The sequence below is a fragment of the Endocarpon pusillum genome (genome assembly GCF_000464535.1).
Source record: "Endocarpon pusillum Z07020 unplaced genomic scaffold C711795, whole genome shotgun sequence".
Taxonomy (NCBI): domain Eukaryota; kingdom Fungi; phylum Ascomycota; class Eurotiomycetes; order Verrucariales; family Verrucariaceae; genus Endocarpon; species Endocarpon pusillum.
In genome coordinates, this window is record NW_006913551.1 from 117,775 (window position 1) to 131,658 (window position 13,884).

The 13,884-nt window shown below is 49.7% G+C and overlaps 4 protein-coding genes across 4 annotated transcripts; 1 reads left to right on the plus strand and 3 right to left on the minus strand.

Annotated features, from left to right (window-relative positions):
- Positions 1 to 553: 553 nt before the first annotated feature.
- On the minus strand, positions 554 to 3,151 carry EPUS_06975 (uncharacterized protein; the record flags this gene model as incomplete). Its single annotated transcript, XM_007788087.1, has 1 exon — positions 554 to 3,151. One exon carries the CDS (start codon positions 3,149 to 3,151, stop codon positions 554 to 556), a length of 2,598 nt encoding a protein of 865 aa, XP_007786277.1.
- A 1,898-nt stretch (positions 3,152 to 5,049) lies between these two features.
- On the minus strand, positions 5,050 to 6,969 carry EPUS_06976 (uncharacterized protein; the record flags this gene model as incomplete). Its single annotated transcript, XM_007788088.1, has 2 exons — positions 5,050 to 6,050; positions 6,105 to 6,969. The coding sequence occupies 2 exons, from the start codon at positions 6,967 to 6,969 to the stop codon at positions 5,050 to 5,052; spliced, it is 1,866 nt and encodes a 621-aa protein (XP_007786278.1).
- A 1,517-nt stretch (positions 6,970 to 8,486) lies between these two features.
- Positions 8,487 to 9,878, minus strand: EPUS_06977 (uncharacterized protein; the record flags this gene model as incomplete). The annotated part of the gene is made up of 3 exons (XM_007788089.1): positions 8,487 to 8,782; positions 8,834 to 9,452; positions 9,504 to 9,878. The coding sequence occupies 3 exons, from the start codon at positions 9,876 to 9,878 to the stop codon at positions 8,487 to 8,489; spliced, it is 1,290 nt and encodes a 429-aa protein (XP_007786279.1).
- Positions 9,879 to 11,175: 1,297 nt separating this feature from the next.
- Positions 11,176 to 12,500, plus strand: EPUS_06978 (uncharacterized protein; the record flags this gene model as incomplete). Its single annotated transcript, XM_007788090.1, has 5 exons — positions 11,176 to 11,338; positions 11,471 to 11,613; positions 11,734 to 12,051; positions 12,105 to 12,218; positions 12,273 to 12,500. 5 exons carry the CDS (start codon positions 11,176 to 11,178, stop codon positions 12,498 to 12,500), a joined length of 966 nt encoding a protein of 321 aa, XP_007786280.1.
- Positions 12,501 to 13,884: the final 1,384 nt, after the last annotated feature.

Genomic DNA, 13,884 nt, shown 5'->3' on the forward strand with positions numbered 1-13,884 from the left:
CCGAAAAAGAAAACAGCACGCGGACGTACAGCAACTGGTCCTTACGAAGAGCCAAGGGAACACAGGAAGAGCGGCTGGGAAACCAACCTCAAGCCGCTCACTACAAAAACGCAAATCAAAACCGCGAGACCTGCAGGGCGTAAGGCGATGATGTTGTAAGCAGGGATTGGGAACCGTGCCGTGCAGAGGATTGATGTGCTGGGAAGATTTCGACTTGCTCTGCATGGGAAGGGAAATTAAGTCACGAATGGAGTGACTGGAGTCTGGTTAAGGCTTGTGTACGTCTATGGTTCTATATTATACGAGGATTCCCGATCCTCGTCTCTTTCTGATTGGAAATGCGATGCAATGGATGGATATCCTGCCATCAGGTTGCGATGCACACAAACAGCGACCATGCCTCTTTTTCCCTGTGCACAGTATTACAACAAAACGACCCGGCTATGCATTCACTTGGCGATCCAAGGGAAAAGTGAAAGTAAACCCCCCCCAATATAGCAATGACCGAAAACAAGCCTCGCGCCAACTTCTGTCATTCACAGTCCAAGCGAACCTAGACCAGGAAAGCCAAAATCCCAGCAAAAGCAGCCACCCCAGCACCAATGCCATTAGCGTCGAACTTGTCAGCTGCACCAGTATACAAGGCAACGCTTGAGGTTGGACTGGCTCTCGTTGTACCATTGATTGCACCACTTAACGTAGGGTTTGTGGTGATGACAGGAGCTGGGACGAGACCGACACTGGTAACGGCTTGAGGCGTCACACCACTTGACTGGCCTGCGCCAGCGATAGCGGTAGCCGGGACAGCTGTGTTGGTGATGAAAGATACTTGAGGCACGGTAACGGCGTTGGTCGCGATGGAGCCAGTGCCACCAGTGGCAGGAGACACCGTCTGTGTATAGGAAATGACGGTCACAGGCACTTGGGGAGTCTGGGCTGGAGCGGAGACGATGCTTGTGACCATCGATGTCACTCCGGCGGGTTGAACATCGGTTTGGCCTGGAACGGTAGCTGTCGCGGTGGTGGGAATGGTAGCGGTTGAGACTTGTGCTGTTGGGCAGAGAGTGATGGTTGATGGTACAGCGGTGATGATGGCCGGGTTTTCTGGAAAGCTGGCAGCGCAAATGCCAGTGAAGTAGCTAAGAGCTGCAGACATCTCGTTGGCAGAAGCACCCCACGCTTGAACACAACCAATGACAGCATCAGTGAATGCCTTTGAAGGACAATAACAGGAGGCGTCCGAGTTGGATGAGCAATCTGGGACAAGCGACAGCCAGGTGTTGAGGCAGGAAGGTAGAACTTCTGGACAAGGTGCATCAGATGGCACTGGCGCTGCAGATGAGACTGAGCCGGGCAGAACAGACGTCGGTACTTCAGCAGATGAAGTACCAGTGACAGTGGTGTCAGGCGAAAGAGATGTAGCAACCGACGCAGGAGTTGTTGCAGATGGTGCAGGAATCAAAGTAGTGGGTGGTGCCTCAGTGCATTTTGTGCAGACTGTTGCAGTGGAGGTGATAACAGTCTCTGAAACTGTCACCGAAGTAGTGATAAAAGTGCTTGAGCCCGAAGTGCTTGTGAGTGTGATTGGGCATTCCGTTGTGGTTGTGTAGACAATCTCGGTGGTCACCATCTCGGACGGTGCAGGTGGTAGTGCCGAGGTCCCTACAATGGCTTCTGAGCTGGCAGAGGATGCTAGTACATCAGTAGATGACTCAGGAACTGGGTCGGATGATCCTGGAACCGACGACGATGGCGCTGGGGTGAACCCTGGGAGGACAGATGTTGGAGTTGACTCGGCAGGAGCGGTCTTGGTCTCGGTTCCTGGTAGAGATGTCTCTGGGGCAGGCGCCGAAGTACCAGGAACGTCAGCTGAAGTTTCTGGAACCGGAACTGAGGTCTCCGCAGCGGGCACAGATGTCTCCGGCACAGCAGCGGAAGTTTCTGGAGCTGGGGACGAGGTCTCTGCAACCGGGGCGGATGTCTCCGGAACAGCAGCCGAGGTCTCTGGAGCGGGAGTGGATGTCTCTGGAACAGCGGCTGATGTTTCTGGCACAGCGGCTGAGGTCTCTGGAGCAGGAGCTGACGTTTCTGGAATTGGGACCGATGTCTCCGAGGCCGACGACGCCTCGGATGTGACTGGACAGGTCGTGGTGTAGGCAGCGGTAGTCATGGTAACCACTTTGATCGATGAAGCAGGGCAGTCTGGAACATCTGAAGAACACCCGTAGGTGGTAGAGGTGAAAGTGCTCCAGACCGTCGAGGTAGTCATGGGGACCGACGAGTCGATAGGAGTCGGTGGCGTTGTCGGAGATTCAACCGTCGAGGTAGAGGTTATTGGGAGGGTGCTAGAAGTGGTAGGTGCCACAACAGTTGACGAAGGCGACGACTCGGGTGCAGCTTCGCTACTGGTTGAGGCAGCTGATGTCTCAGCGACAGAGCTTGTCTCAACGTTAGGAACCGATAGTGTTGACTGGGCGGTAGAAAACGACTCAAGACTCGAAGCCAATGAGGAAGCTTCTGACGAGGGTGCTGTGGTCGAGGAGGTCTCGGCAGTAGTAGAGGAGGTAGTGGGTGTTGAAGCTGGTTCACAGTCGAAGCCGACGCTATGAATGCCAACGTCACAGTCATCATCGCTAGCATGTTCTGGCTTCTGCAAAGTCACCGAGACAGCTCCACCGCATTGATTGTTCTTGACATTACCGCCAGCCGCTGAGCATAATTCTGTATGCTTGCAAGTTGAGCCATCTGGCATGTCATAAACAAAGTCGATGTCGGTGTCATAAGATGTGGACACCTCCATGTCTGTGATAGAGAAGCCTGTGCCATCAGAACAAGAGATTTTGGGCGCGGCTTCAGCGTTTTTGCCGACTTTGCCCTGAATGTATTTACCCGGAGAGCCAGTGCGGGTAGTCAAGGAGCGGTTGCCATCCTCGCTTGAGCAATCGAAGCCCGAGAAATCAAATCCCTTGTAGGAATCAAAACTACCAATAGACAGGTCGGCCCAGTCGAATCCTGATTTTTGGTCATCCGTACACTCATTGTTGGTGTTTGCTGGATTAGAGAAGCTCTTGGCGCTGCCCCAGTTGTATGTTGCGGCAGCCTGCTGGGCAAGCACACAGGTGGCGACGATGCTTGGGGAGGTGAGCTTCATGACGAGAAGCGGTAAGTTGGATCAACGACTGGAAGAAAACAAGTGACGAGGACGAGCAATAAACGAATGTAGTCCAGCTATCACAACAGGGGGAAAACGAAAGACTTTCCAGCAGCGATCACGAGCGAAGTAAAGACGGACAGGAAGATGGGAGATGGAGGATGGAGGATGAATGCACTGCAGACGTGGGTAGGATCAAGCCATATGTAGGACAGACAGCCGCAGTCAACCCTGGTCCACAGGTAGCGTCGAGGAACCAGTGGGATAAGCCTACCTGCAAGTTGAAGATCTCCATATTGAGTGTAGGTCCAGTATTGGATCAAGAGCTGTTAAAGAAGGAGAAAACGATTGGTTGTGGGTGTCGGATGCCTACATGAGAGCTGTGAAAGGAGTTGGGTGGGTCCTGTTGAGCGGCTCCGGCCTCGTCTCTGAGCACACTGTGAAACGACAGGACAAGGCTTTCCACCAACCGCAGCAAGCGTCTGACATCTGCTAATGCAGGTACCGCTTGCGGGTTCGTCATGGTTAAGCTTTCACACTGAGCTTGTCCTGCCGCTTGAGCATCATTGTTCCAGAAGCTCCTCGCTAATTTTGAGACCGGAGGACCCTGCAAGGAGCCCCAGAAGATATTGACTGGAAAGTCTCCTACGGACCAGGATTGGCCATCGCCCATCGCTCAACCACAAAGACGTCTCCTTAAACCTCCTTCTTCTTCGTGCGAACCCTTGGTTACACCAAATTTGGTCCGCTGTCCGGGATGATCGGTGTTGGGTGTGGGATCCATGACTCAAGCCTGTAAGTGGGCGATGTGACAGATTGTTCAGTGGCGCCGGTTGCCTAGTTTAAGGTTGTGGTTATGGAAGGTTGGCTAAATTTACTCCTCAGGAGAAAGAAGTGAAACGCGCGAGTAAAAGAGAGCTCAACTTCAACCTCGGCTGCAAAGCCCGTAAGCGCTTAAAGAGGCAGCAATTAGCCGTCGCCAACAACCACCAATAGTAATGATGATTACATCATATATCGATATCCAGACGCTGTGTCTAAATGAAGCGTTGCCGGTGTGATTGTCTTCTTCGTCTTCTTCGTCTTCTTGTGCTTGAACTTAACATTCGACTTCATTGACGTAGCAAGGCACGCAACTACTCGCAAGGCTCTAAATCTGGCGCCAAGCAGGTTCTTCGGTCCTGTTGGGAGGCCCCTGAAGGACACAGGACTAACTAGTAGTATATCCACATCAACTAGTAGTACTGGTCGGCCAATGGACGGATGAACATTCAGTGCGCCCTATAGGCTTCGGAGTCCTCCCAAGTGGAGTTGTCCTGAATCACCTACGCGAGTAACGTAAGCTCCCCTGGCTGGAATGATGCTGTCCATCTACAGAAAGGGAACACTCCAAGTGCAGGTACTGGTACCGTACCAGGACCAGGCAACCACCATGAATCCCCCCAGGAGTATTCGGGCTTACTAACGTAGTCCAGACACAAGGGACATTCGCACATATAGACATGTGAGGCCTGACAGACATTCCCAAAAGATTTCTGAACTGTTATCTAGTGGTAGCTACATCTAGGAGACCCAGAAAACAACAGAGGGAACACAGAGAACCACATTGATATGTACACACTCCTCTTGCAGCTTTCGGCGCCATCAACGCCTTCGCTAGCAGCCAGTCATCGTGCAACGGAACGAAGCTTGGTCTTTTCCAGAACCAAAACAAAAAAGCTAGAGCAAAATACAGCTCAGCCAGAGAACAATCAAATCCCGGCCCATAGCATAACAGGCTTTCGAGTCGGCAAGACGCCTTTCTCACGCAGAATTGTAAAAGGAAAACAGGTATAACAGCTAAACGGAACAGCGATCAATACTCACAACCCGGTCAAGTGAAACTTGCACCATATCTTTCACGTGGTCATCTTGCGCCGCTTTGATACATTGATGACCTTCCTCTCCACAGGAGTAACGTCTCCATAGATTTTCTCGTCTTGATATGGGGTGCTGCTGGTCTTGCGTTTGTGTGAGGTGGTTGGGATCCGCACCGGCACTGCTGGTAGCGCAAAGGTTGAATCTGCAATCGGAGACATTTGCACATCATACGAGTACGAGGTGCCAGTACGAGTAGCAGATATTGGATCGGCACTTCGGCGAAACGCCGTGACATTCATATTGTTCAGATGCCCAAACAAAGCATCGTTATCACCTGTCAGGTTATCGTCCGCAGGCGCATATAATGGTAACTCAGATTTACCATCATCAGATTCATCGTCTCCCAAATCCTCTAGGAACTCATGAAGAGGGAACCCAGGCTTCCGCGTAATCGGCATAGCCTCGTCGTCGTACACATCGGATTCCGGTTCAGGCGAGATGGCATAATCACCGCCAACAAGTTGAAGTCTATTAGAGTAGAAGGCTTCCGGCGGCCCGACTGTCTGACCATGATCACCCTCTGCAATTGAGTTAATGCTGTTGAGGCCTGCCATCATGACATCAGGGATAGCAGTGTTGATGATGACCCCAGTCTTCGCTGACAGAACACCGCTTACTGACAACCCTTGTTGTTGTAATCTCAGAGATGGATTTAGCGGACTTGCGCTGTTGGAAGGAGTCGAGGTGGACTGCGACATCTCGTCGAGCCAAGCGTGTCGATTGGTGTTTGCTGCCGGAATCTGAAGTATCTTCTTGCCGGTCGAATCTAGGATTGCCCAACTCTTGTCTTGATCAACGGTGAAAATGCCTCGGGGTGGACCCCTCCTGCGGCGAGATGATCGTTTTCCGTTCTTGCCAGAGCTGACATTGGTAGGGGTGGAAGGTGTTGCATGTTCGGCCTCTAGGGTAGTACCATTGGTGACACTGGTGGTGCGTGGAGGGGGGGTCGGTGGCCCGCTGAGCACTTCTGTAGCATCACCTGCAAAAGAACATTAGCAAAAGGAGAGACGAATGTAACATTCCTGATACATACTATCGTATGCTTCTTCGACTGTCGTTGTGACCTTGTGTTGGGAGGTCTGATAGGTATTGCCTGGGGCGTAGATATGATTTTCGTGCTCAAATGGCATGGCAGATGGAAGAAGGGCTCTGGTAAGCGACGGCGAGATAGACTTTCCATATGCGTTCATCTTTTCAACATCTGACCCAAAATGAACATGCCGTTCAGGAACGGTAGAGAGATCACCATCTTCGGATGGTGCTGAGAAATCACCAGAACCATCACCCGAGTCAATGTCGTCGCCAAATCCATAGGCAGAGAGGCCATCAACTTGATCAAGAATGAAGTCTGCTTCGTGCTCGGGGTCTGGGAAAGCGAAAGTAGAACTTGATTGATCTATCACAAAGCTTCCAGCAGCACCAGCACCAGCACCATTGGGCTGGAATAATCCTTCACTCTGGTCGTCTTCATCGGAGATGTCATCAACAGCTCGATAAAATTCGTCGTCATCCTCATCGTCCTCGATTACTCCTCCAAAGAGATCGTGAGGGTCCTCGTACATGATGGGATCCTCACTATGAAACATACGCCTGTATTCGGCAAGACGCCCCGCCTCGTGGATCGTCTGCTTCTTCTGTCCACGAGACGGGGCAAATGCCGCTGGCTGGTCACTCTCGTCGTCCCCGTCGTCATCTTCATCTGACTCGTCGTCATCATCTTCGTCATCTGCGACCTCATCGTCTGAGCTTTCATTTTCAGTCCCTGATTCCGTCGTTCTTCTTTGTGTTTTGTTGGCACGGGCAAGCACGGCTCTACCATGCGCTTTCTTGGGGATACGACCCTCCGGGTATCTCTCAATTGCCTTGGGAATATTTTCCATTTCATCGAGGTTCGCCATAACCGAACGAGTCAGGCGCACTGGCGAGGGTAAGAGTGGGGATCTCCCACGAGAAGAAACAAAGTGAGCTCGGCGCGACATGGTAAATGGAGTAAGTGCCAGTTAAGGCACAATCCTCGGCTGTTGGGATAAAGCGGTGAGTAGAGGAAATGAGAGGAAACAAATATGGATAGATGGTGGTGGAAGGGTAGGACGTGAGGAACGACTGCACCTCACGCCTTCAAGCAACGTGAGGTCTTTTGAGGTGTACTGAGGCGCAATTTCGAATGCCGAGTAGCAGGCTCTCGCGCTCTTGAGCACTCGAAAGAGAAAAATATCGTCGAAGTCGAATTGAAATACTCGTTGGGCTGGCCGGAACTGGAGGGAACGAGGTACTCGCAACCCCTCCAGCTGGAGGTTTACAGCCCAGCGACTGCCATCTGGCTGTATCCTTCGACGATATTTGGGTTATTGAGGACTTCTATGCTGTTCTAAGGTGTACTGGATTTGTGCTGGTGGCTGTTACTGGTGTTATTGAAGAAGAGAAAAGGCAGAGGAGCGGTTCAAAGATCTTTCTCAGGCCCGCAGAACATCCATCCCGCACTAAAAATTTGGCCGGGTTCCCATTGGATTGATACAGCGGTGAAGAGTCACGGCCTGAGTCCTACAGGGTACTGCCTTTTTACTATACGCCATTTCCTCCTCTCGCTTCATGGCTCACATTCCTATTCGCTCCGGATCTTTGGTAACATCTCTTGCATGACTCACTGGCTGCAGCAGTTGGAATATTGGGCCTGGGGCGTCTCGGGCTCACAGCACACGACACTTAGAGCGCACCCATCAATCAGCCTTTTCCTCATTTAATACCCGGTCAAGCTGACATCATATAATTCGTGTTGTCTGATTATACATCTTTTGTTTGGTACACTGCCTGGGCGGTCATGAGCTAGCAGCACTTTGCATATGCTCTTCTTCCGCCATCTCCGCTCCCTCAAGGCTGCAAATTTGAAGATAGAGGTTCTCCCACATGGGCACGATGATGGCAGTAGGTCCGATCTTCAAGTCGTTAATGACCAATCGTCAACAGTACATGTCGCAAGCAAGTCTATTTTGTCCTTCCCACTCTTTTTTTTTTGTGCGATTTCCAAGCGCTAGGCTTTAGTGAAAGTGACTAGCTTTTGCCAAGGATATTAGCCGAACCCTTTTGCCTAGTTTTGACCCGCTTGTTGCAGTCTCAAATGTGATGAGTGAGGCAGATCTACCCGTACGATAATCAAAAGAGACGCCAGTCGCAGAAAACTCTCGGCACATGTTTAGGTTCTAGGCTTGGTGGCTTTCCATCAGCTACAAACTATTGAATTAAAGCTGAATACTCCGTACTGCCGCAGGCTTAAGAGCTCGTGACCACGATACCGTTGCGGAGAGCAAATATATTCGAGTAATCTTTACACAACTTCCGAAAGCCCCTTACTTGCTGAAAAGAAAAAAATTATTGACAGCCTCTGCGTCCTCGTGCCACTAGATTCATGGAAAGAAATTCAGGTACCAACCTTCTCTGCTGGTTGAACAGTCGTGCCCAAGACGGACGGATCTACATCGTCCTCCAACCCATCTTCCGCAGCTGCTTCGCGGGCCACCTGGGCTTCTATTATGCCCTGCTGGACTTCTTCCAAAGGTGCTCCTTCAGGTGCTGTCGTGGTAAGATTGCCGTCTGGATTCAATGCACGATATTCGGCATCCAATCGAGCTTCTTCTTCCTCTGTGAGTCGCCTTTCCTTCTCCAGCCTAACTTCCTTGCCACGTTTGTGGCAGTACCAGAAGACGAAGAGCAAGACTGGGTGAATTAGCGATGTTAACCTTCAGCAAGAAAGGCAGTACTGCTTACCGAACAAGGCCAAGGACCACAGCACATTCATCCCTAGAAAAGCCGGAAATCGAGCTCTAAGAAAGGTGATAATGGTTCGCATCGTTGAAGCAATTGTTCCCGGATTCCCAGCAATGTCTTTCAAATTTGGAGTTTTGAAACCCTTCTTCTTCTTCGCGGCACTAGCTGGCTCCTTTGCCTTTGCAGTAGTGGTGCCACTCTTTTCCACCTTCTGTGCCGCAGCTGCCATTAGCTCTGGTGCAATGGTGTCTTTCATCTTGTTTGGCAGCTGCGCTATCAACTTCTGCAGGAACGTTGGCAGGTGATTGAATGTCTTCTGCAATTGCTGATCACCATTGGTGAGTAGCGATTCTAAATCGTCATATGCGGTAGGAACCCCATTGACAAGATCCTTGAAGACCTGGTTGAACTTCTGCAAGAGCTCCTGCGTTTCCTCACTGATTGAAAAGACACGATTGTTGACTGCGGCAAGATTGAGCTTCTCAAGCACCATTGCCATGTCGTCCTGCTCTTTCTTCGCTTGAACCTCACTGACAATGTTATCTTCATTTGGTTGCGCATCGGACGATTTTACGCCTTCAGCGATGTGCATGAGGCTTTCTGCTGCATCTGTCTGATTCTAGATACGGGTCAGGTAATGTCTCGTCGTCCAATAAGAGTCCTTGCATACCTTGCTTTTGTGATCTCGACTGTCACGGCGAAGCCAGCTCCAGGTCTTCTTCGCGGATTTCTTCTCAGCACCTTTTTCTGACCCAGCGATCGGATCCCGCATAGGCTCCGGCTCTGTGGTGTTCTCCTTTGGAGTCTCAGGCAGCGCAATATTCTGGGCATCATCCAGTAGTGCTAGCTGCGCATCATTGCCCTGAGTTTCCCCAGCTACTGGGAGATCTTGGACCTGAGGCCTGGCTGGTAAAGGTGGAGGTTGTTCATCATGTGAAGTTATGCGATTGAGGAAGTGTTCATCTTCTTCGGTTAGGACTGGGTTTTCGGACTTCTTTGCAGTGCCAATATGGGCCTTGCTCTTGACGTAATTGATATACTCCATTGCCGCAGCGATTAAACGGAGGTAGCGACGTCTATATTGGTGGCAGCCTAGAACAGTACTCCATAGTAATGATATGAAGGTTAACCGATGAGCAAATCAATAGAAATGTCCTTCAAGAAGGTGGGGTGCTCTTGACAGCTTGAAATGCATGCGCCACAACATCGTCATCGTGGCACAACACCAGAATCTAGTGCCTCGGCATGTCGAGCATAGCGTCACCGCTTGAAGTTACTTTCTTGCGTCTGTGACCCCACTTGCGGTTGTACGCCTTATCCCCTCCGTGCCCGATGTGCCAATTAGCTTATTCTACATAAATTTAAGCTCAGATAAGGTTGTGTACAAGACCTCTTCTGTCACTTATCAACGCATCTATGTGTTCAAATTAGATAATTTAACAAGATTCAGAAAGATGTATTGTTAAAGACATTCCTTCTCAAAAAGCTGCTCGAATAACCTGCTTGTGCAGAAGTTGTAACAACACCAAATGAAGAAGATCTACAGCGCTAATTGACACATTCTACACCCCAGTTCGGGCACGGAGGGGATAGCACTAACATCCCCTTTCATGAAAATATAGGATTACGAGTTCAGCTGGACGACAAGCCATTAATCAAGTAACGGCCATACTCAAGGAAGTCTGGAATATCAACTCGAGTGCCTTCCCAGCGACTTTGCTCCCATCACTATTGTGGTACATTCATAGAAGATGATAACCTGGTAGTTGATGTCCTAGCCTTTCAGATGATTCAAGTCACTCGTGGGTCCATGGGTTTGATTACCGGGGAGGCGAGCGACACTTCACGATATATTAGGCTATCCATCAACTCATGTGCAGAGGGTGTTTGCAAGCCTGTTTATCGTGTATGTGGTCAAGAATATGATTTTCTATCGATCCTTTCCATTAGTTTATCAGTCTGTCTTGCTCAGCGATCTTATGCGCTGGTGACAGTCCGGAGGTATTCCTTCCTTTTTCACCCTAACATTTCCCCAAAGTGACTCATTAGCGCCCTCCAGGCATAACATGTGTATCAATGAACAATCATTCTAGGCTGATGTTGAAACACAAGATAATGAACACTTAAATGGATCGCAGCTTTGCGTGTCTTCAAGTATCTAAGTTGCGCATCTACTACGATTCACAAGCACAAAATTCTACAATCACCTTTGCTACAGCTTCTACTTTGCTACAGCTTCTACTTTGCTACAGCTTCTACTTTTCCATCATCACAGCGTCCTGCGCAAAACTCCACCACTTTCCCCATCTTTATCTATCAGCTTCTTTCTTTGAATATCCACCATGGGTAGAGCTTCGGGTACGACCAAGGCTCCGAGCGAGTCTCCCAGCCCAGTCACACCTCAACCCAAACGAAAGCGAGTTGAAAAGCCACGGGTGGCCCCCGCTGAATACGATATCCCCTACTTCGCTCACATGCAACTGAATCCCGCGCGATACCCTGTCAGTAAGCTATACCATCTCTCTTTGCTATGATAGTAAGAGGAGGGTCCCGCGGCGGCCTCCTGCTGTATATCTCATAGCCCTTGCCCACGTCTCATTCCAATCTTATTGAACATATGGATAATCTTCTTTCTAGCTGTTGGGGCTCCTGTTGGCCAACCGCCATTCGAGCCTGCGCCATATGGTGGTCATAGAGCGAAGAAGTCAATGAAGGAGGATGCAGAGGATGACTCCGAGGAAGAGGATTCCGAAAGTTCCGAAGAGGAAGTCGTCTCACTGGTAAGTGTAGTTGTGCACTTACATCTGTTATAACAACACAGTCCTCTTCGTCACAACAAGTTGCATATCTATTTAGCTTTGATCCGAAGCCCGACCACAGGTCGCTGATACCAACCGTAGAAGCGCAAAGCACTTGCCATCAGCCCACCTCACAACGGTTTCAGTGGATCTGATTACAAAAAAGCCAAGATGGCAGGAGGCCGTCCTGCTCTCGCCAAGAAAGTTACCGCACAGATGGATTCCGATGACGAGCTCATCGTCCAAATGAAACAAGCCAGATACCAAGAAAAGGATATTGCCCAGCGGTTGATTGATGAAGGTCGAACTCATTATCACCCCAAGACCATTGGCACCCGATGGGCACGTCTGAAGAAGGTCATGCAGGTACGCAATGATGAACTGCTTGATCAAGATCTTACCGACTGGCACGAGGGAGACGTATGTCCAAGCACTCAACGAATGTCCCACTCTATGGTACTGATAGCGTCCAGGATGAGGTTCTTGCAGAAGCCATTGCAAAGGCAGATGCCGAGGTCGAGAAGCTCAAGCAAGAGATTGCCGCAAAGAAGTGGCGCATGGTAGCGGACAAAATGAAGTCTATCAAGGTGAGTGCTATCCTCAAGCAAACTCTACATGGCTACTAACAGTGACCTCTCCAGCCCGTAGTCAACTTCTCCCAGAATGCATGCCGCAAGCGTCATGAAGACTTGGAAGCCGGAACAGCCAAGCCTACGCCCGAGAGTGTTCCAGACCCAGATGACGAGGTCAAAGCACGGATTCAATCTCGATTGGACAAGGAAGAGGCTATCAAGAAAGCGGCTCGCTTTACCACACACCATCAGAACCTGGACAACAATGCCTGGACGTCAAGGATGCGTCAATACTAGTAGGGTGGCTTCGCAATCGAGGAAGCTTCCTATGATGTGAAACCACTCGTCAGCGAAGAGGACACCGAGTTATTTTGCGAGTGGAGGAGCGCTGGTAGGCACCCAGTATCGCATGTATGACACGAACATGCGGGCATGGGAAGCCAGACTCACCAAGTCTGCGGTGATCTGACAGGAAGAGCTTTAAGGAAATTGATGTTGTTATTACCCTTGAGATCGAGGAATCATGTCATGTCAGATTAAGCTTCGGTCGTGCGCAGCCAGACAAATCATGTTCACCTAAGTTTCCCCCGTGTCTGTACGTTGCTACCTTGAGTATCAGCGTTCCAGATGGACGCTCGTATCGACCCCGTCTCCCGAAAAACCACACTACCATTTAGATAGCCCACCACTTCTCAGTTTCCCGAGCCTGGTAGAAATGGTTGTCGACAGAATGCGGTGATTGGTATGGTCTCAATGCAAATACCTGGTCCTGTTCTGTAGAGAATCCCCTACTTAGATGTCTCTGATGATAACCCATCGCCTCTCCCACAGGCAACGACGCATGATGTCTGCCAGGAGCAGAAGAAACCTTTAAGACAGATGCACTCGTCTGGAAAAAAGGATGAACTGATTTCATATCGAAAACCTTAGAAGGCTGATATATCGATCGTCCGATTAGGTATAGGTCAGATATTGGCTCTTGTACATCTGCCATGCTTGCAGCCCGCGCTGGCCAGCATCACGCATGTCTTTTTGCTCAACACTTTCTTGTATCGAAGTTTCGCAGTCTCACTTGTAGTCTTCTGTAATCAATTTGAGTAAATGGTATGTTGTTGAATGTAGAAAATTCTAAACTCAGGAGCTTCACTTGCTAAGCGCACCACTGGATCTGTCAATGGGGCCTCGGTTGCAGAGCAAGGCGAGTTGCCATATCATGCATGCCTAGTAAAGCGAAAGTGGTGCAGTGTTGTGCGGCTGAATGGCTCAAAGCATGGGATTGGTAGTGTGTGTGTGTAGGAATCTAAAATACAAAGCTCGGAGGAAATAGCACCATAGGCGCCAAGGCCCGAAGCTTGGCGCCAAAATTCTGTGCAGTTAAGGATTCTGCATTTCTATCTACTCCCTCTAATAGGGTATGGCCTTCCCAGAGCGCTCTTGCAAACAAGTTACTCTATCTGGCATGGTAGAGATAGCATTGTTGATCTCCTTAATGTTGATTTTATCTTATTCCTCTTAGATAACAGCCTTTAGTGCCTTAGTTTAGAAGATGACCCCTTTATTCTTTAAACGCTGCTTAATAATGCGCTAAATAGTCTTAATAGAGTTAAGATCTAGCGAATTAAAAGGCTAAGCTTATTATTTAATATTAAGCATAATCTTAGCTTGCTTAGCCTTATTATTA